Source organism: Myotis daubentonii, chromosome 18 (assembly GCF_963259705.1).
Source record: "Myotis daubentonii chromosome 18, mMyoDau2.1, whole genome shotgun sequence".
NCBI lineage: Eukaryota > Metazoa > Chordata > Mammalia > Chiroptera > Vespertilionidae > Myotis > Myotis daubentonii.
The window spans coordinates 26931600-26946872 of NC_081857.1; the positions used below are offsets into that span (position 1 = coordinate 26931600).

Here is a 15273-nt window from a genome sequence, read left to right on the forward strand (position 1 = left end):
CTCTGAACCCAGTCAGCCTTAGTGAGGACAGGGGGAGGGACTTGGCAAACCCCATCCCCACCTCCTTGAAGCAAGCCTGAAGCATGCATGTGTTCCTTCATCCAATAGCAGCTGCTGAATCCATTTTGTACCAACCATTCCAAAGCACTATGGGCAATCCCTACCTTGCCACCAGATCAGCCGGAAGCAAGCTGGTCCCCAAGGAGGGCATACATCCCAAGAGCCCCTTCCTCTGTGGCTATGAAGACTAGTCCTACCAATAACCTGTCCTCCCTGTGCTTAAACAATCCAGGGTAATGAGATAGTAAGGGAGGTGGGCCAGGTCACTAACACATTGTTTGGCCCACTGACCGACCACATCAGAGAAACACATCTCACAACCTCACGTTTGTAGAGCACACTCCATTATTCTCTACTAGAGGCCCAGTGCACGAAATTCATGCACTCAGTGGGTGGGGGGAAGGGGCAGCCCGGCCTGTGCCCTCTTGCAGTCCAGGAGTCCTTGGGGAATGTCTGACTGAAAGCTTAGAACCGCTCCCATAGGGAGTGGGCCTAAGCTGCCAGTCAGATATCCTTAGCGCTGCCGTGGAGGCAAGAGAGGCTCCTGCCACTGTCACTGCACTTGCCAGCCATGAGCCCAGCTTCTGGCTGAGCTGCCCTTACCCTGTGGGAGCACACTGACCACCAGGGGACAGCTCCTGAGTTGAGCAGGATCAGGCCAAAACGAGCTCTCTGACATCCCCTGAGGGGTTCCAGATTGCGAGAGGGTGCAGGCCATGCCGAGGGACCCCACCGGTGCATGATCAGGATAGAGGAGGGATGTGGGAGGTTGGCCAGCCAGAGAGGGACTGCAGGAGGGCTCCAGGGCATGTCTGGCCTATCTCGCTCAGTCCTGATTGGCCAGACCCCAGTGGCAAGCTAAGCTACGTTTGGAGTTCTGCCCCTGGTAGTCAGTGCATGTCATAGCGAGTGGTTGAGCAGCCTGAGCATATCATTAGCATATTATGCCTTGATTGGTTGAATGGAAGATTAGATGACTGGACACTTAGCATATTAGGCTTTTACTAGTGGCCCGGTGCATGAAATTCGTGCACGGGGTTGGGGGGTTCCCTCAGCGCAACCTGCACCCTCTCCAATCAGGGACCACTTGGGGGATATCCAATCACCACAGGGATTGAGCCCAAACCAGCGGTCAGACATTCCTCTCTCAATCTGGGACCGCTGGCTCCTAACTGCTCACCTGCCTGCCTGCCTGATCACCCCTAACTGCCTCTGCCTGCTGGCCTGATTCCCCCTAACCCCTCTGCCTGCCTGCCTGCCTTATTGCCCCTAACTACCCTCCCCTGCCGGACTGATCTTGCACCCAACTGCTCTCCCCTGCTGGCCTGATTTCGTCCCCAACTGCCTCTGCCTGCCTGATCTTACCGCCAACTGCCCTCCCCTGCTGGCCTGGTTGCCTCCAACTGCCCTCCCCTACCGGCCTGCTCTTGCCACCAATGGCCCTCCCCTGCCAGCCTGATCTCGCCCCCAACTGCTCTCCCCTGCTGACCCGATCACCCCTAACTGCCTCTGCCTGCCTGATCGTCCCTAACTGCCCTCCCCTGAAGGCCTGATCTTGCCCCCAACTGCCCTCCCCTGCAGGCCTGATCTTGCCCCCAATGGCCCTTCCCTACTGGCCTGATCTTGCTCCCAACTGCCCTCCCCTGTTGGCCTGATCTCGCCCCCAATAGCCCTCCCCTGTCAGCCTGATTGCCCCTAATGGCCTCTGCCTCAGCCCCCACCACCATGGCTTTGTCTGGAAGAAAGTCGGACGTCCAGAAGATGGCCGGTCAACCTGGTCTAATTAGCATGTTACCCTTTTAGTAGTATAGATAGGTTATATAGGATAGAATTGCTTAAATGGGGGAGAGGGGAGACTCTTTCAGCAGGAAGAGATGCTCTTGGCAGACAAAAATACATAATCCCTATATCTGGACTGATAGCCATATGCACTATACTTCCAAACCAGTCATTAAAAAATTGAACTGTTTTCTTACACCTTACACCAAACAGCTGTTGCCCTTAAAACCCCTCCTCAGCCCCTCCTTAGGTTCTGCCTTCGCAGTTCACCCATATTAGGTTCTGATTGGTTGGTTTCTATGCCAGTCAGCATCAAAAGCTCCGCCTCCTAAGCAGCCATTGGCTCCTCACACTTTTTACCCAGATTTGGTTCTGATTGGTCAGTTTCTGTGCCAGTCAGCATCTCCAGGCCTATCAATGGGCCTGATCAGAGAGGTGGGGCTGATCAGCAGCCCCAGCAGAGGCCTGAGAGAAAGAGAGGCAGGGCTCTTGGCCAGGCCTGGAGCGAAAGAGAGGGGCAAGTGCTGATCAATAGCTGCCACGGAGACTACGGATCAGACCCTCCTTCTCTCTCTAGGCCTCTCTTCAGGCCTGATCCGCAGCCCCTTGGCAGTCAGTGCTGGATCAGAGCACCCGCAGCTGTGGCAGTCAGTGCTGGGTCGCCACGGCAACCCAGCACTGACTTCTGGTTGGTCGAGGCTTTGGTCATTTTGGATGTTACAGACCCTGGGTTTTTATATGTTAGGATTACATAGGATATCTCTGTAAGATTCAAATTTATTCCCAGGAATGGTGGTTTTGGTCCTTGGGAGATATATAATGATGGACACAAATGAGATTAGGTCTTCCTTAAGATACTTATAGAAGTGTGTATGATCAGCTGGTGGCTACCTCTTTGAAACCATCTTCCACGCTGTCACCCTTGCTCAATTCTGTTTGTCCTCCATGCCTTCAGTGATATACCAGGTGAGCTCCCATCACTATAGAACTTTCCCCCTATTCTCTGTCTACATCTCTGTTGCCCACATACCACAAAGATCACTCCCTCACCTCATTCAGGTCTCTGATTAGATGTCACCTCAGCAGAGAAGCCTGCTCTGGACAACTTACCTAAACCCTCCCTGACCCTCCCCCTTTCACCACAGCACTTTGTATCTCTTCTAATCTTCCTATCATCTGACACATGACACATTTTTTGGTTCATTATTTGTGTGTCTCACCTGAGCATAAAGCTTCATGAACAGAGAGTAGCACATAGTAGGCACTCAATAAATACGTGTTGAATGAATGAATGAGAGCAGGACTGTGAAAGGAAGTATGACTGAACCTGAGGGTAGATGGGAATTTTCACCAGGAAAAAGAAACACTCGTCTTATTTACCGCCACGGGCATCATATTAGTAGCATCCAGAGAGGAGCGTCTTCTTTCCAAGGAGCTGTCCTGTATTTCCCCAGGCTTTCCTTTCAGTATCAACAAGATCGTCTTCAGCACGTAGGGGGCCACGCTGGACTCGTTCCCAGCTGCATGCCACATCAGTATCAAAGTGCTGCCAACACAACCCACTGTATAATGAGAATCGTAAGTGGTTCATTTCCTACTTAATGCTGGGACATGAATCAGGAGAATGGTCTTGGTTTTACTTTTTTGTTTTTGTTTTTTTAGCAAAAAAGACACTGTAGACCAATCCAGAACAAGCTAAATTTCCCATTTCCGAATGATCCTCTGGAGTCACTTGTCTTTGGAAACAGAGGAAGAATTTCAGTAATAAAAATACTGTCGACATAAAATAAATAAAATACAGTATGCAAAGCCTGCAAGTTCATTTCCTGTTTAAATATCTGTTAAGCTCAATGTGAAGCGCTGATCAGCTTTCTGCCCCCAATACTGTTGCTCCCACCTTGTGACTAGTTTGTCCAGGGATAATAGAATATTTAAAAACTGGGATGGAAATGCAAATTAATATGTAAATAAACACACCAACTGAAAAAACAAACTAGGTAAAAACTAAATAAATAACTATATAAATTAAAAGATTAGAATATTAAATATAAGTGCCGTTTTGCCAAATGCCACATATTTAACTAGTGAAATGGATGTGACTAGAACCCAAGCTTCTAAACCTCCAGGCCCCTAGCTCTTTCCCTACATACCTGGCCACTCTTCAACGTTATTATTGCATTGCTCATTTTAAAAACTTCTGCATACCTCTGTGCTGGGGAATTCTTGGTATCTTGTCAGTCCATGCTGGGTTCTGAATGCTATTGCGCAGTCTCTTTGCGTTTAAGTTCCTATATGAGGGCCTGGTCCCCTGGAACATGTCCAGATAGATCTGACTCTGGACACGTTGAGCAAACCCTGTGGAAGGGGTGAAGGAGCCTTACTTGTCTGCTGGGACTGGGTAGTCCATAAGCTGAAAGATGACCTTCTTCGGCGAAGTGCGCGTCAATAAGGTGATGACCTTCAACATAGTTTGCTTCATAATGTGAGTAGAATTCCCAGACAGTTGCTCATAAATAGTATTCACAATCTTAGACACCTGGAAAAGTCATTTCACAGGTCAAGAGGACTCTCCTGGGCATTTCTTGGACTGAAGAATTCGCTCCTTCTCAGAATAACCAAGGCAGCAATTATCACACAAATAAGTACTGTTTATGTGCATGGCCACACAATGCAAAACGTGTGTTTGGATGAGGAATAAACATACCTGCGCATTTATTGACAGTGGGGAAATATTTTTTAAAAAAGAAGTTTATTTTGGGAGTATAGATGACTTTATTACATAAGACATATAAGCTCAATGTAGAAAACATATAGTTCAAATATTTTAAGAAGAAAGTCAAAATGTGGACCAGAATAACAATGGAACCATATACTTCAAATTTATTTTGACAAAGTAGAAAAATCTCCGTACCGGGCTCTACAAATTAGGTAGCCAGCCCTACAGCAGAATGAGGGACCTTGAAAACTTTCCTTAATGGTGATTTGAATGATAGTTGTACTATTTTATTGTTATTAATGTGCTCTATTTAAATTTGAAGCAAATGCAGGAAAGTATTATGATTTGGTGTGATTGGTGGGTGAAATGTTCATTATTTTCTAAGCTTTCTGTATACTTGAAATGTTTCAGAAAAAGAGCCTCGTTTAATTAGTGACATAATGATGCAATGGCAAGGACTATATATGCAAAGAAGTAGCTATATAACAAAGGCAGCAGGAGCATTTCAGAGGGCAAGCTCTGGGCTCCCCTGCTCGTTGTCAAGGATCTTACCATGGTGACCTTGTTGGCGTGGAATTCCAGAGTCAGTTTTAGCATGGTGGCTGCCTCCTTTACCATTACAGGATTAGGCGAATTGAGTCTCATAAAGAGATTCCACACAAAGTCAGTCAGCAAGGATGGCACTAAGGTGTGTCCTATACTCTGAAATAAAAAAAGAGAGAGCCATGACCTCAGGCCTTTCCTACATCAGTGTAACCTCAGACATCACGGGGAAGCTCCAGGGCTAGGGCGGGCCACATGACTTTCGTGGGCTCTAGGCACTTTTGCTGTTGTGGGCCTCTTCCTCCATTACAAAACGTTAAAAATTATAATTTACAACGGTGTTGGTATTAAGATGACTGTAATTCAAGCTAAATTATATTTATTTTTCCCCCTTGATTTTTAAAGCAATTAAAACATTTTCATCTGGGTAAGTTAGCTCTGAGGGCAGGCCAGGGAGAAGTGGGGAACCATGGCATTCCAATTAAAAGGAAATGTAAAATATTGATTTTACCCCAACTCAGCTACTCACATATTAGAAATCATTGTGAAGCTCTTCAGCTTTGGAAATGATTTTGCTCAGATCAGAAGCAAGCATAATTAGTAGGAGATTCAGAAGAGGGTGGGGTAGGAAAAGGTGTAGAACTTTTCTCTTCCCCAGAGAAGGATCAAGGAGCAAGAAGAGTAAAAAAAGCCCATATGTCTGTAACTGAGGTACAAAAAACACAATTCAAACAATCCCCTTTTAAAGTTACAGGAATATCCATGGACCATGAAATGTGAACAAAATTACATGATTATACATTTCTCAGTTAAGAAAGATAAACCACATTTTCTCCTTTTGTGGTGTGGGGTGTGTGTGTGTGTGTGTGTGTGTGTGTGTGTATTCCATATATATAAAGTGGAAAAAATATTAAAATATAACTTTTGCAAAAATAAGTTGTCACACAAAATATACACATAAAACAAAAGCCATACGATGAGGCAGGGGCTAAGTTACCTGCGCAATTTTAGTTTTGTCTCCTCGCAAGATGTCAGGGAGGTATTCCGTATCCAAGAGCGAAGGCAGCCAACTGTAACTTCCAGTCTTATCACACTTTGTAACTTTGCCTTCTGCAATATTCACTGTGTTAAAGAAAGAGCTTAAGCTTTTAAAAAAATTTTATTTGATCACTGGTTCCTTCTACAATCTTGCACTTTCCAATTTCCTCTTTTTGCCTAATTCTGGAGCTCTGGTTTTCTGACTATTGACCTAGTCACATAAACTATTATGACTGCACAGACCCAGAATTCATAAAGTATTTAAGAGAGGCTTCTGTAAAATGTGAATGAAGAGCATAGATCATGTTAATAGGTTGACCAGATGACCATACATTTAGACATCAGATGCATTGTTTGGGGCACTTGAAAAGCTACTGGGGAATCTGTTGGTGGAAGAGCAGACTTGGACACATTCTGCCAGGGCTGGGGGACTGTGTTGCAGGAAAGTCAGAGCGCTCAACCAAAGCCTCAGGTGTCTTTAATTCCATTGCAGGTGAGTTTTTAAATGATTTCATTTGTCAACAGATTTATAGAGATATAGTTGACATACAAAATATTTAAAGTCTACAATTTGGTAAGTTTTTATGTATGTGTATATTCATGAAAACATTACCACAGTAAAGCAAAACAGGTCATAGTCATTGCCTCCAAAAGTTCCCTCGTGCCCTTTTGTAACCCCTTACACCTGCTTCCTGGACCCACCCCCTGATCCAAAGGCAACTGCTGATCTACTTCCTATTCTAATTTTATGTAAGTGGACTCATCTAGCGCGTACTCTTTTATTGTTTGGCATCTTTCATTCGGCACAGTTATTTGTGATTCATCCATGCTATTCCATTGTATATAAATACTATCATCTGTTTATCTACTCACCTGCTGATTGATGGACATTTGGGTTGTGTTTAGCTTTTGGCTATTACAAATAAAAGTGCTGTCCACATTCACGTGGAAGTCTTTATATGCATACTAGAGGCCCTGTGCATGAATTCGTGCATGGGTGGGGTCCAGTTGGTCTGCCCCAATGGGGGCCAATTAGGCCAGGCCAGTGGGAGGAGGGGACACGGGAATTGCCCCTACTCCCCATAGGGGTAGGGGGGCCAATCAGGGCCGGGGCTGGCCAGGGCGAGGGGCCATGGGCAGTTGGTGGGCCAGCCCCACCCCCTGGTTGAACTCCTGGTCAAGGGGACAATTTGCATATTAGCCTTTTATTATATAGGATTTGTTTTCATTTCTCTTAGGTAAATTGTGGAATGACTGGATCATACAGAAGAAATGTGTTTAACATTTTGAGATACTGCCAAATGATTTCCCAAAGTTGTATCATTTCACATTTCCTCTATTGAACATGGTTTTATGTGCCTCCTTGTTATCTGTGCTATCTGTGAAATGACTATTCAAATCAACTACTATTTTTTTAAATTTGGCTGCCTGTTTTCTTATTGGGTTTTGAGTATTCTTTTAAAATTATTGGTACAGGTCTTTTATCATATGTACTTTGAAAATATTTTCTCCCAGTCTGTGGCTTACCTATTAACAGTGTCTTTTTTTTTTTTTTAATAATAATTATTATTTTTAATCCTCACCTGAGGATATTTTCCCATTGATTTTTTGGGAGAGTGAAAGAGACAGGGAAAGACAGAGAGAAATATCAATGTGAAAGAAACACTTCGATTGGTTGCCTCCTGCACAAGCCCGGACCAGAGCCCACTCTGGAGAGGAGCCTGCAGCTGAGGTACTTGCCCTTGACGAGAATCGAACCCAGGACCCTTCAGTCTGCAGGCCACTGCTCTATCCACTGAGCCAAACCTGATAGGGCTTAACAGTGTCTTTCAAAGGCAGAAATACAAATTATTTTATTTTCATTTACAAGTCATGCTTTTGGTGCTGTATTTGGGAAATCTTTGCCTAATCCAAGGTACAAAGGTTTCTTCTAGTTTCATGGGTTTACATTTAGTCCTATGATCCATTATGAATTAGCTTTTGAACATGTATGAGATATAGATCAAAGTTTGTTTTTTTGCCTACAAATAACCAATTTTTAAAGTTAATAAGGTGACATTGGTTATAACATTATGTATTTCAAGTATACAGTTCTATAATACATCACCTGTATATTGCATTGTGTGTTTATTCCACCTCAAGTCTAGTCTCCCTTCATCACTATATGAAATAACCAGTTTTTAAATAATATATTTAATTGATTTCCCACAGAGAGGAAGGGAGAGGGATAGAGAGCCAGAAACATCGATGAGAGAGAAACATCGATCAGCTGCCTCCTGCACACCCCCCTACTGGGGATGTGCCCGCAACCAAGGTACATGCCCTTGACTGGAATCGAATCTGGAACCCTTCAGTCCACAGGCCAACACTCTATCCACTGAGCCAAACTGGTTAGGGCAATAACCAATTTTTTTAAGACACCATTTATTGAAATGTATCCGTTAGCCATTGAATTGCCTTTGAAGCTTGGTCAAAATTTATTTGACCACGTATATGTGAGTCCATTTCTGGATCTACTTAGTGCAATGCTAGATGGAAGTAATGACAGTACACATTTTTGTCTTTTTCTTGATCTTTTGGGAAAATCACTTGGTATTTCGCGACTAAGTATGATATTAGCTATAGGTTTTTCATAGGTGTACTTTAACTGGTAGAGGAAGCTCTCTTTTTATTCCTAGTTTTCTGAGAGTTTATTGTTATTATTTTTTAAATTCAGAAGTGGATGTTGAATTTTGCCAAATGTTTCTTCTGTATCTATTGAGATAACCATATAGTTATCTTTTTCATCTGTTAATATAGTATGTTACATTGATTGATTTTCAAATGTTAAATTTATATTTCATTTCTGGGGTAAATTCTATATGGTCATGCTATATTATTCTTTTTATGTATTGTAGTATTTGATTTGCTAAACTTGTAAAAAATTGCATCTGTGTTCTAGAGAGATATTGATCTGTAGTTTTTTGTTTTTACTTTTCTTGTAATGTTTTTATGTGGTTTTGATATCAGAACAATGCCAGCCTCATAGAATGAGGCTGTATTCTCTCATCCTCACATTTCTGCATTTGTATAGAATTGCATTTCTATAGAATTGGTATAATATCTTCTTTGAATGTTAGCTGGAGTTTTCTTGGTAAGAAGACTTTTAAATATAAATTCATTTTCTTTGATAGATATAGAGTTTTCAGGTTATTAATGTCTTCTTGAGTGAGCTTTGGTAATTTGTGTTTTCAATGACTGTGTCTAAGTTGTCAAATTTACTGACATAAAGTTGTTCATGGTATCCCTTATTATTCTTTTAATACCCATAAAATTTCTAGTGACATTACCTCTTTCATTACTGATATTGGTAATTTCTGTCTTTTAATCTCCACCCCCCCCCCTCATGTTCTCAACGAATCTGCTTTTGGCTTCATCACTGTTCTCTTATTGTTTTTCTGCTTTCAATTTTTATTGGGTTTGTTCTGTTCTTAGTGGCCCTTAGAAAAGGTGGTGACGCTTTCTTACCATTCTCACAGCTTGCAATGCAGAGGAGGTGATATATTCCAAAGGATGCTTGCTGTGTGATGGACCCGTCCGTGTGGGAACATAGAAGAGACAGTTCTGCTGCCAGGTCCCCCAGGCATGGAGCGTCCACACTTCCCTAGTGGAAAGCAAAGAAAAAAAATGTATTGCTGTGCAGTGTCAACATTAAATGTCTGTACCTTAACCTCTAATGTCTATGTCAGACTAGAATGAGAGGATGAGCTTCAGAGTTCACAGAATCTGTGTTCCAATCTTGGCTCTGTTACTGAGCCTCAGCTTCCTCCTCTATGAAATGCAGGTAACAAATTCTACCTCATAACAGTTATTATGGAGATTAAGGGGGAGCGGGGGCGGGTAGCATGGATGACAAAAAAGAAAGTTTGTAGCAAAGTGCTCAGAGATAACAGTGACTCACTCATTGAGGGACTTATTAGTTTGTATTTCATAAATCAGGTAGCCATTTGCAGATAGCCAATTCCCAGGATACTTGAGGGGAGGTACAGGGATTGATTGAAACATGTAGATCATGCTTCCCTTCCTCATGTATGAAAACCTTCAGATGGCTCCTTTGGCCACTGGAGAAATATGACTTCCTTCTGGAATGGCTCTGATTCTTCCCAGGGAAATTAATTTTTAAAAATTCAGAGCATTTACTTCCGATGTCAAACCTACAACCACAACATTTATGTATTTTTCCCCACAACTTCTCTGACACGGGATGCTTAAATACTTAGATTTTTATCTCAACAAATTCGTTTGGCTTGGCCAAATGCATAAAAGAAGGCAGTAGAGACAGAAGAGAGGAGAGGTGGAAGAAACATTTTGTTTTTGTGAAAATATAAGTATCAATGTTTGATAAGCTAGTGGGCCTGCAGAATCTTCTTGTGTCCAAGACAATTGATTACTTTTCCTAGGTAAATGCGTTGATGATTCCAGCAACTCTTGGCGGTAAAAGTAGAGTTCAAGTCAGCCCACTAGGGGGATCCCGAGCCTGTTTCTCCTTTCTACTTCTCTCATGCTCCCTTATCCTTGTCTCTCATGCTCTCATGTTGCTTGACCCACCCACACCTCTCTCTCTCTCTCTCTCTCTCTCTCTCTCTCTCACACACACACACACACACACACACACACACACACACACACACAGTAATTCTGAAGAAGAATGTCAAGTGACCCGGGCCATGAACCCAGAGAGAGCATAACTGAATTAGGACACTAAGAATGATGATCTCAGCAAAGGAAGGGAAGAGAAACTCTCGCTTCTGTGGATGCCTTCGGAATCTGCCTATTTTAGGAGTCCTATAAATGTCTTAGCTACTCTTTTTGAGACTAAATTCTCATCTCTATCTTGATTACCTATTTTTTTATCATCCCCCCCCTTTATTTATGGTGGTTTGTCTTTTGTATTTGAAGGGTTTTCTCATGGGTCTTGGTTGTCTGGTCATATTTAAAAATGCGATGTTCCTTGGTGGGGTTTCCTATGTGAACGAGGCTTGTCAACCGGTGGGCTTCACTTTAGAATGATGAGGAAGTGAGCCTGGGGTCATGTAGATCTAAACAACAGAACCAAGATAATTTTTTCAGGGAATTGACAGCTGTTTTGAGAAAAAAATTCTCTGATTTTGCCTGCCAGTGGCCTCATGTCCCTGTAGAATAGAGTGTGTGCGTCAGGAAGGAGAGGCAATGTAGATTCTTCTGCACAAACTTTCAATGAATCCCGTTAGTTACTGCTTATGTTTTCAGCCTTCCTTTGCCTCCCACCCACCATCATTACTTGGGCTTCCACAGCTCCAGCCTCTCTGTGGTTCCACAGGGCAGACTGCCTTCCCTTTCAGCCCCCACCCTAAGGTCCTGTGCTCCGGCCTCTCAGCCTTCCCTGACAGGCTTTACCAGCTACCCTCTTCGTTCTACTCTCTCATCCAGAAATTTGTTGACATCGCTAGCCCATCGGAAACCCTTCACTCATTCTCTGTGTTGCTGTGGATTTATACCTTCAACTAATTTCATTGCTGTCATTTTGTGAGAACTCTGGAGATAGGGTATGAGATAAAAACGTGTCTATTTGTTAGCTTTGACTAGAGATCTTTCTTCCATTTTTAAAATGCTCATGTGCCAAAGGAACAAACTGAGGGGAAAAAAAAATCTGTTAATGCTATAAGATGACATGTTTAGCTCACATCTCCTTAATATTTTAATTGAAGGGACAAATGTTCTTTGATTATAGCAGTTTTTTTTCTTATCCTGATGGGCACATGGATCATTAAGAGGAATAACGCTTAAAAATATTTCTGAGTATGAATGATGGTCAGGATTGTTCAATAGGATGGGAGCCTCAGACTCTGGAAGACACAGGCTAGGGTAATTTATGAAGAAAAAAGTCTTTATTCAGTAAATGGAATGATTAGGGGTTAGGTGCGTACTCCCGAGAATAGAATTGGCAGTTACATTTAGTTAGAGAAGGGCAGAACAAATCTTCATTGACTTTGTGTCATAGAACTACAAAGTTCAAGCCTGTGGAGAACTTATTCATTTATTAAAATATTTTAAATATTTAATGTATTAATACTGTTTCTGATTGTCTTATATACTTATTTACCCACCCCCATTAATTTCACTGACTTAGCCATCCTCAGAAAACATTATCTAAAGAGAAAGTTAACTTAGTCAAGTTTGATGCTTCCAGGACTGTGAGCTGTTTCCATGTCCTGGAAAACACTGGTCTGCTTCCACCTGGTGGTATTTAGCAAACATTGCAGAACAAAGTCATAGGTTATCCCCACCTGGCTCTCAAACAAATCTCAGCAATGCACGGGAGCCTTCTGCGGCACATGTGAATTTACGCATTTATTCTTTCACAGTTGAGGGGTGGGCTGTGTGCGGGGGACAGCGGCCTTTACAACTGCAACCGAGAGTGCCTGAGTATCCACAAGAGTGAGACATGCTCATAGATAGTGTAAAAGGCAGGCAGTGACACGCAAAATATAGAAAGCCCCAGTAAATGCTGACAAGAAGGAGATACCCATTCTTCTCCGTTGTGAAGGTGCGAGGAAAGGGGCACTCTGATTTTCAGGGAATGCTAACTGGAGGACACTTGTGCATCACTTAACTTTAATCTCCTCATAGTTTTTGATGTATTATCTGTGTAAGCATTTATTCATAAGTACTCATGTGCTTGCACAAAAATGACCATTTTTGTATCGTTTGAAGTAGAAAAAAAACACACACACCGAAACATACCAAACTATTCAGTTGAAAGGTCCATCAGCTAAAGAATAGTTACAATGTATGAAACTGATGGAATGTGTACTGTGGTTAAAGAATGAAGTAAATCTATGAAAAATATCTGTGCGACATATTGTTTGTGCAAAAAGAATACTGCAGAACCATAGGTAAGTATGAGGTCACTTTAGTCAAGAAACACGAGGGAACAAAGCAGTATATCCCATGTGGGCACGTGTGGGTCTTCCCGAAAGCTGTTGGGCAGGACGCACATCACCGGACACGGCTAAGAAGGAACTGGGGTGGAGAAGGTAGTAAAGGAAGACTTCAGCTGTATCTCCAGCAGGTTTAAATGGAAGTACTCAAGAACCACTTGTATACATTTAACATAAGTAATGGTTCAAAAAGATGATGGAAAAGGTGAAATAAGAAGAAGAGTAAGGATGGAAGTGTCTGTAAAGAGCACTGATTGTAGTTCACAGGGGAGAATTGAGACTGAGACTGTTGGTGTAAAGCAGGCGGCACCTGCGTCCGTCGCTTGAGCAATCCTACCGATTGACGGAGTCATGCAGGATATTGACTCCTTCCCCGATAGCCCAGCTTACCAGTACAGTCAGGCCCAGCAGGCATCATGTGCTCTCAAGACCTAAGTCTTGGGAAAGAACACGACAGAAATGCAGGCTTCAGAAGCAGGGAGCCGGGTAGCACACTGTCACTTACATATCCCCTGACTTTCCTGGATGCAAAGTTTAGCACCCTGCAGATGATCACCAAGACTCTATGCTGCAGGTATGAGTTATCTTCACTCATCCACACGGCCATTTCCTGTGGGAAACACAAGAGTCATTGTAGAGCCATGGTGTTTCCATTTCCAAATCAGTGGAAACATCACCACATCAAGGGCCAACACGGTCTCTGATTGTTCCACACCTAACCTATATTTATTTTTAAAAATATACAAAAACCAACTAGTATACTAATCTCTACTAGTATATTCCGTCATCTACTATGGTAACTGCCACTATAATGGGTGTTATGTAATTCTACCCAACAAATATTTCCTGATATCCACTCTAACAGCCATGTTGGAAGCTGTCCTGAAAAGTTGAACATGAGGTGATGAGGGGATCATCAGCGGCTTCTCCTCTTTTTGTTTTAAAATACATATTCTCTCTCTCTCTCTCTCTCTCTCTCTCTCTCTCTCTCACTCTCTTTAAAAAGTCACAGGATCTGATTTTCAGTTTTAAAAAATTGAAATATTATCTGATCCTGATATGTCATCTTATCCTAGAATTTTCTTTCTGAATTCATCACCCAGATATTTCCTGGCTCAGGTTGTGGAGTACATTCCCAGAGGGGGCTCGGTTAAACAGTTCTTGCAAATCTTGATTCCATCTGTCTTGCTGTAACTTCTGTCCGTTTGTCCTAAATCCTCAGGGAACCCTAGGAAGGGAAGGACACCTGCATACATTTCACAGGCCATACACTGTTTACAGACTTCGTAAGGCAGTCTGATGAATCCATCGTCTTTAAGCCATTGGTTGGCCAGATCGCTTCCCCAACCCTCGCTCCCATTGTATAAATCTGTTCTGAAGTCAATTTCCTAGGGCAGAAACATCTCTAAAGTCCAGGGGAGTCAGTCTCTGTCTTTTCCAGGAGTGAGGTTCAGAGCTTTTTGAGAACCAGGAGAGTTTCTAGACATGGAAGGAATGAGACTAAGATGGTTAAGTAACAGGCTCCCAAGTTAGCTCTGTCACTCATCAACTATTGCTCCCCTCTCTGCTTCCATCTCCTTATCTGTAAAGTGGGAGAAATAAGAGTAACTTCCTCACAGGGTTAAGTATCAAATGAGATAACCCATGTAGTAAGTATTCAGCTCAGTGCCATAGAGGAACTGCTTACTATGCAGCATGGGGATTGTGGGTGTGTGTGTGAGAGAGAGCACACATGAGGAAAGGGCTGTAATCATGGAGCAAGAACAATACTTTAAAAAGTTGTGAAATTAAAATTTTGAAAATATGCATAAGCCCTAGTCTGTTTGGCTCAGTGGATAGAACATCAGCCTGTAGACTGAAGGGTCTCAGGTACGATTCCAGTCAAGGGCACATACCTCAGTTGCAGGCTTGATCCCCAGCCCTGGTTGGGGTGCACATGGGAGGCAGCCAGTCAATGTGTCTCTCTCACATCAATGTTTCTCCCTCTCTGTCTCTCCCCCTCCCTTCCACCCTCTCTAAAAATCAATGGAAAAATATCATCTGGTGAGGATTAATAACAACAAAAAAGGTACAGAAAACATTTGGCTCAAATTAGGCACCAATCAGCCAATTAGCTCAATATATTCCCTTCATAGTCTTTCTTGTCCTCATAGATACCAATTCTTCTTCTTTACTTGA

The 15273-nt window shown here is 42.8% G+C and overlaps 1 protein-coding gene across 1 annotated transcript in view; it reads right to left on the reverse strand.

The window, feature by feature from the left end:
- MROH9 (maestro heat like repeat family member 9) overlaps positions 1-15273 on the reverse strand; it is a 58584-nt gene that overhangs the window by 19767 nt on the left and 23544 nt on the right. The window contains exons 7-12 of the mRNA XM_059675048.1: positions 13601-13705; positions 9644-9779; positions 6096-6220; positions 5108-5257; positions 4221-4375; positions 3220-3385 (exon numbers count right to left, since the gene is read on the reverse strand). Coding sequence (XP_059531031.1) covers positions 3220-3385; positions 4221-4375; positions 5108-5257; positions 6096-6220; positions 9644-9779; positions 13601-13705 — 837 coding nt within the window. The remainder of the gene's footprint in view (positions 1-3219; positions 3386-4220; positions 4376-5107; positions 5258-6095; positions 6221-9643; positions 9780-13600; positions 13706-15273) is intronic.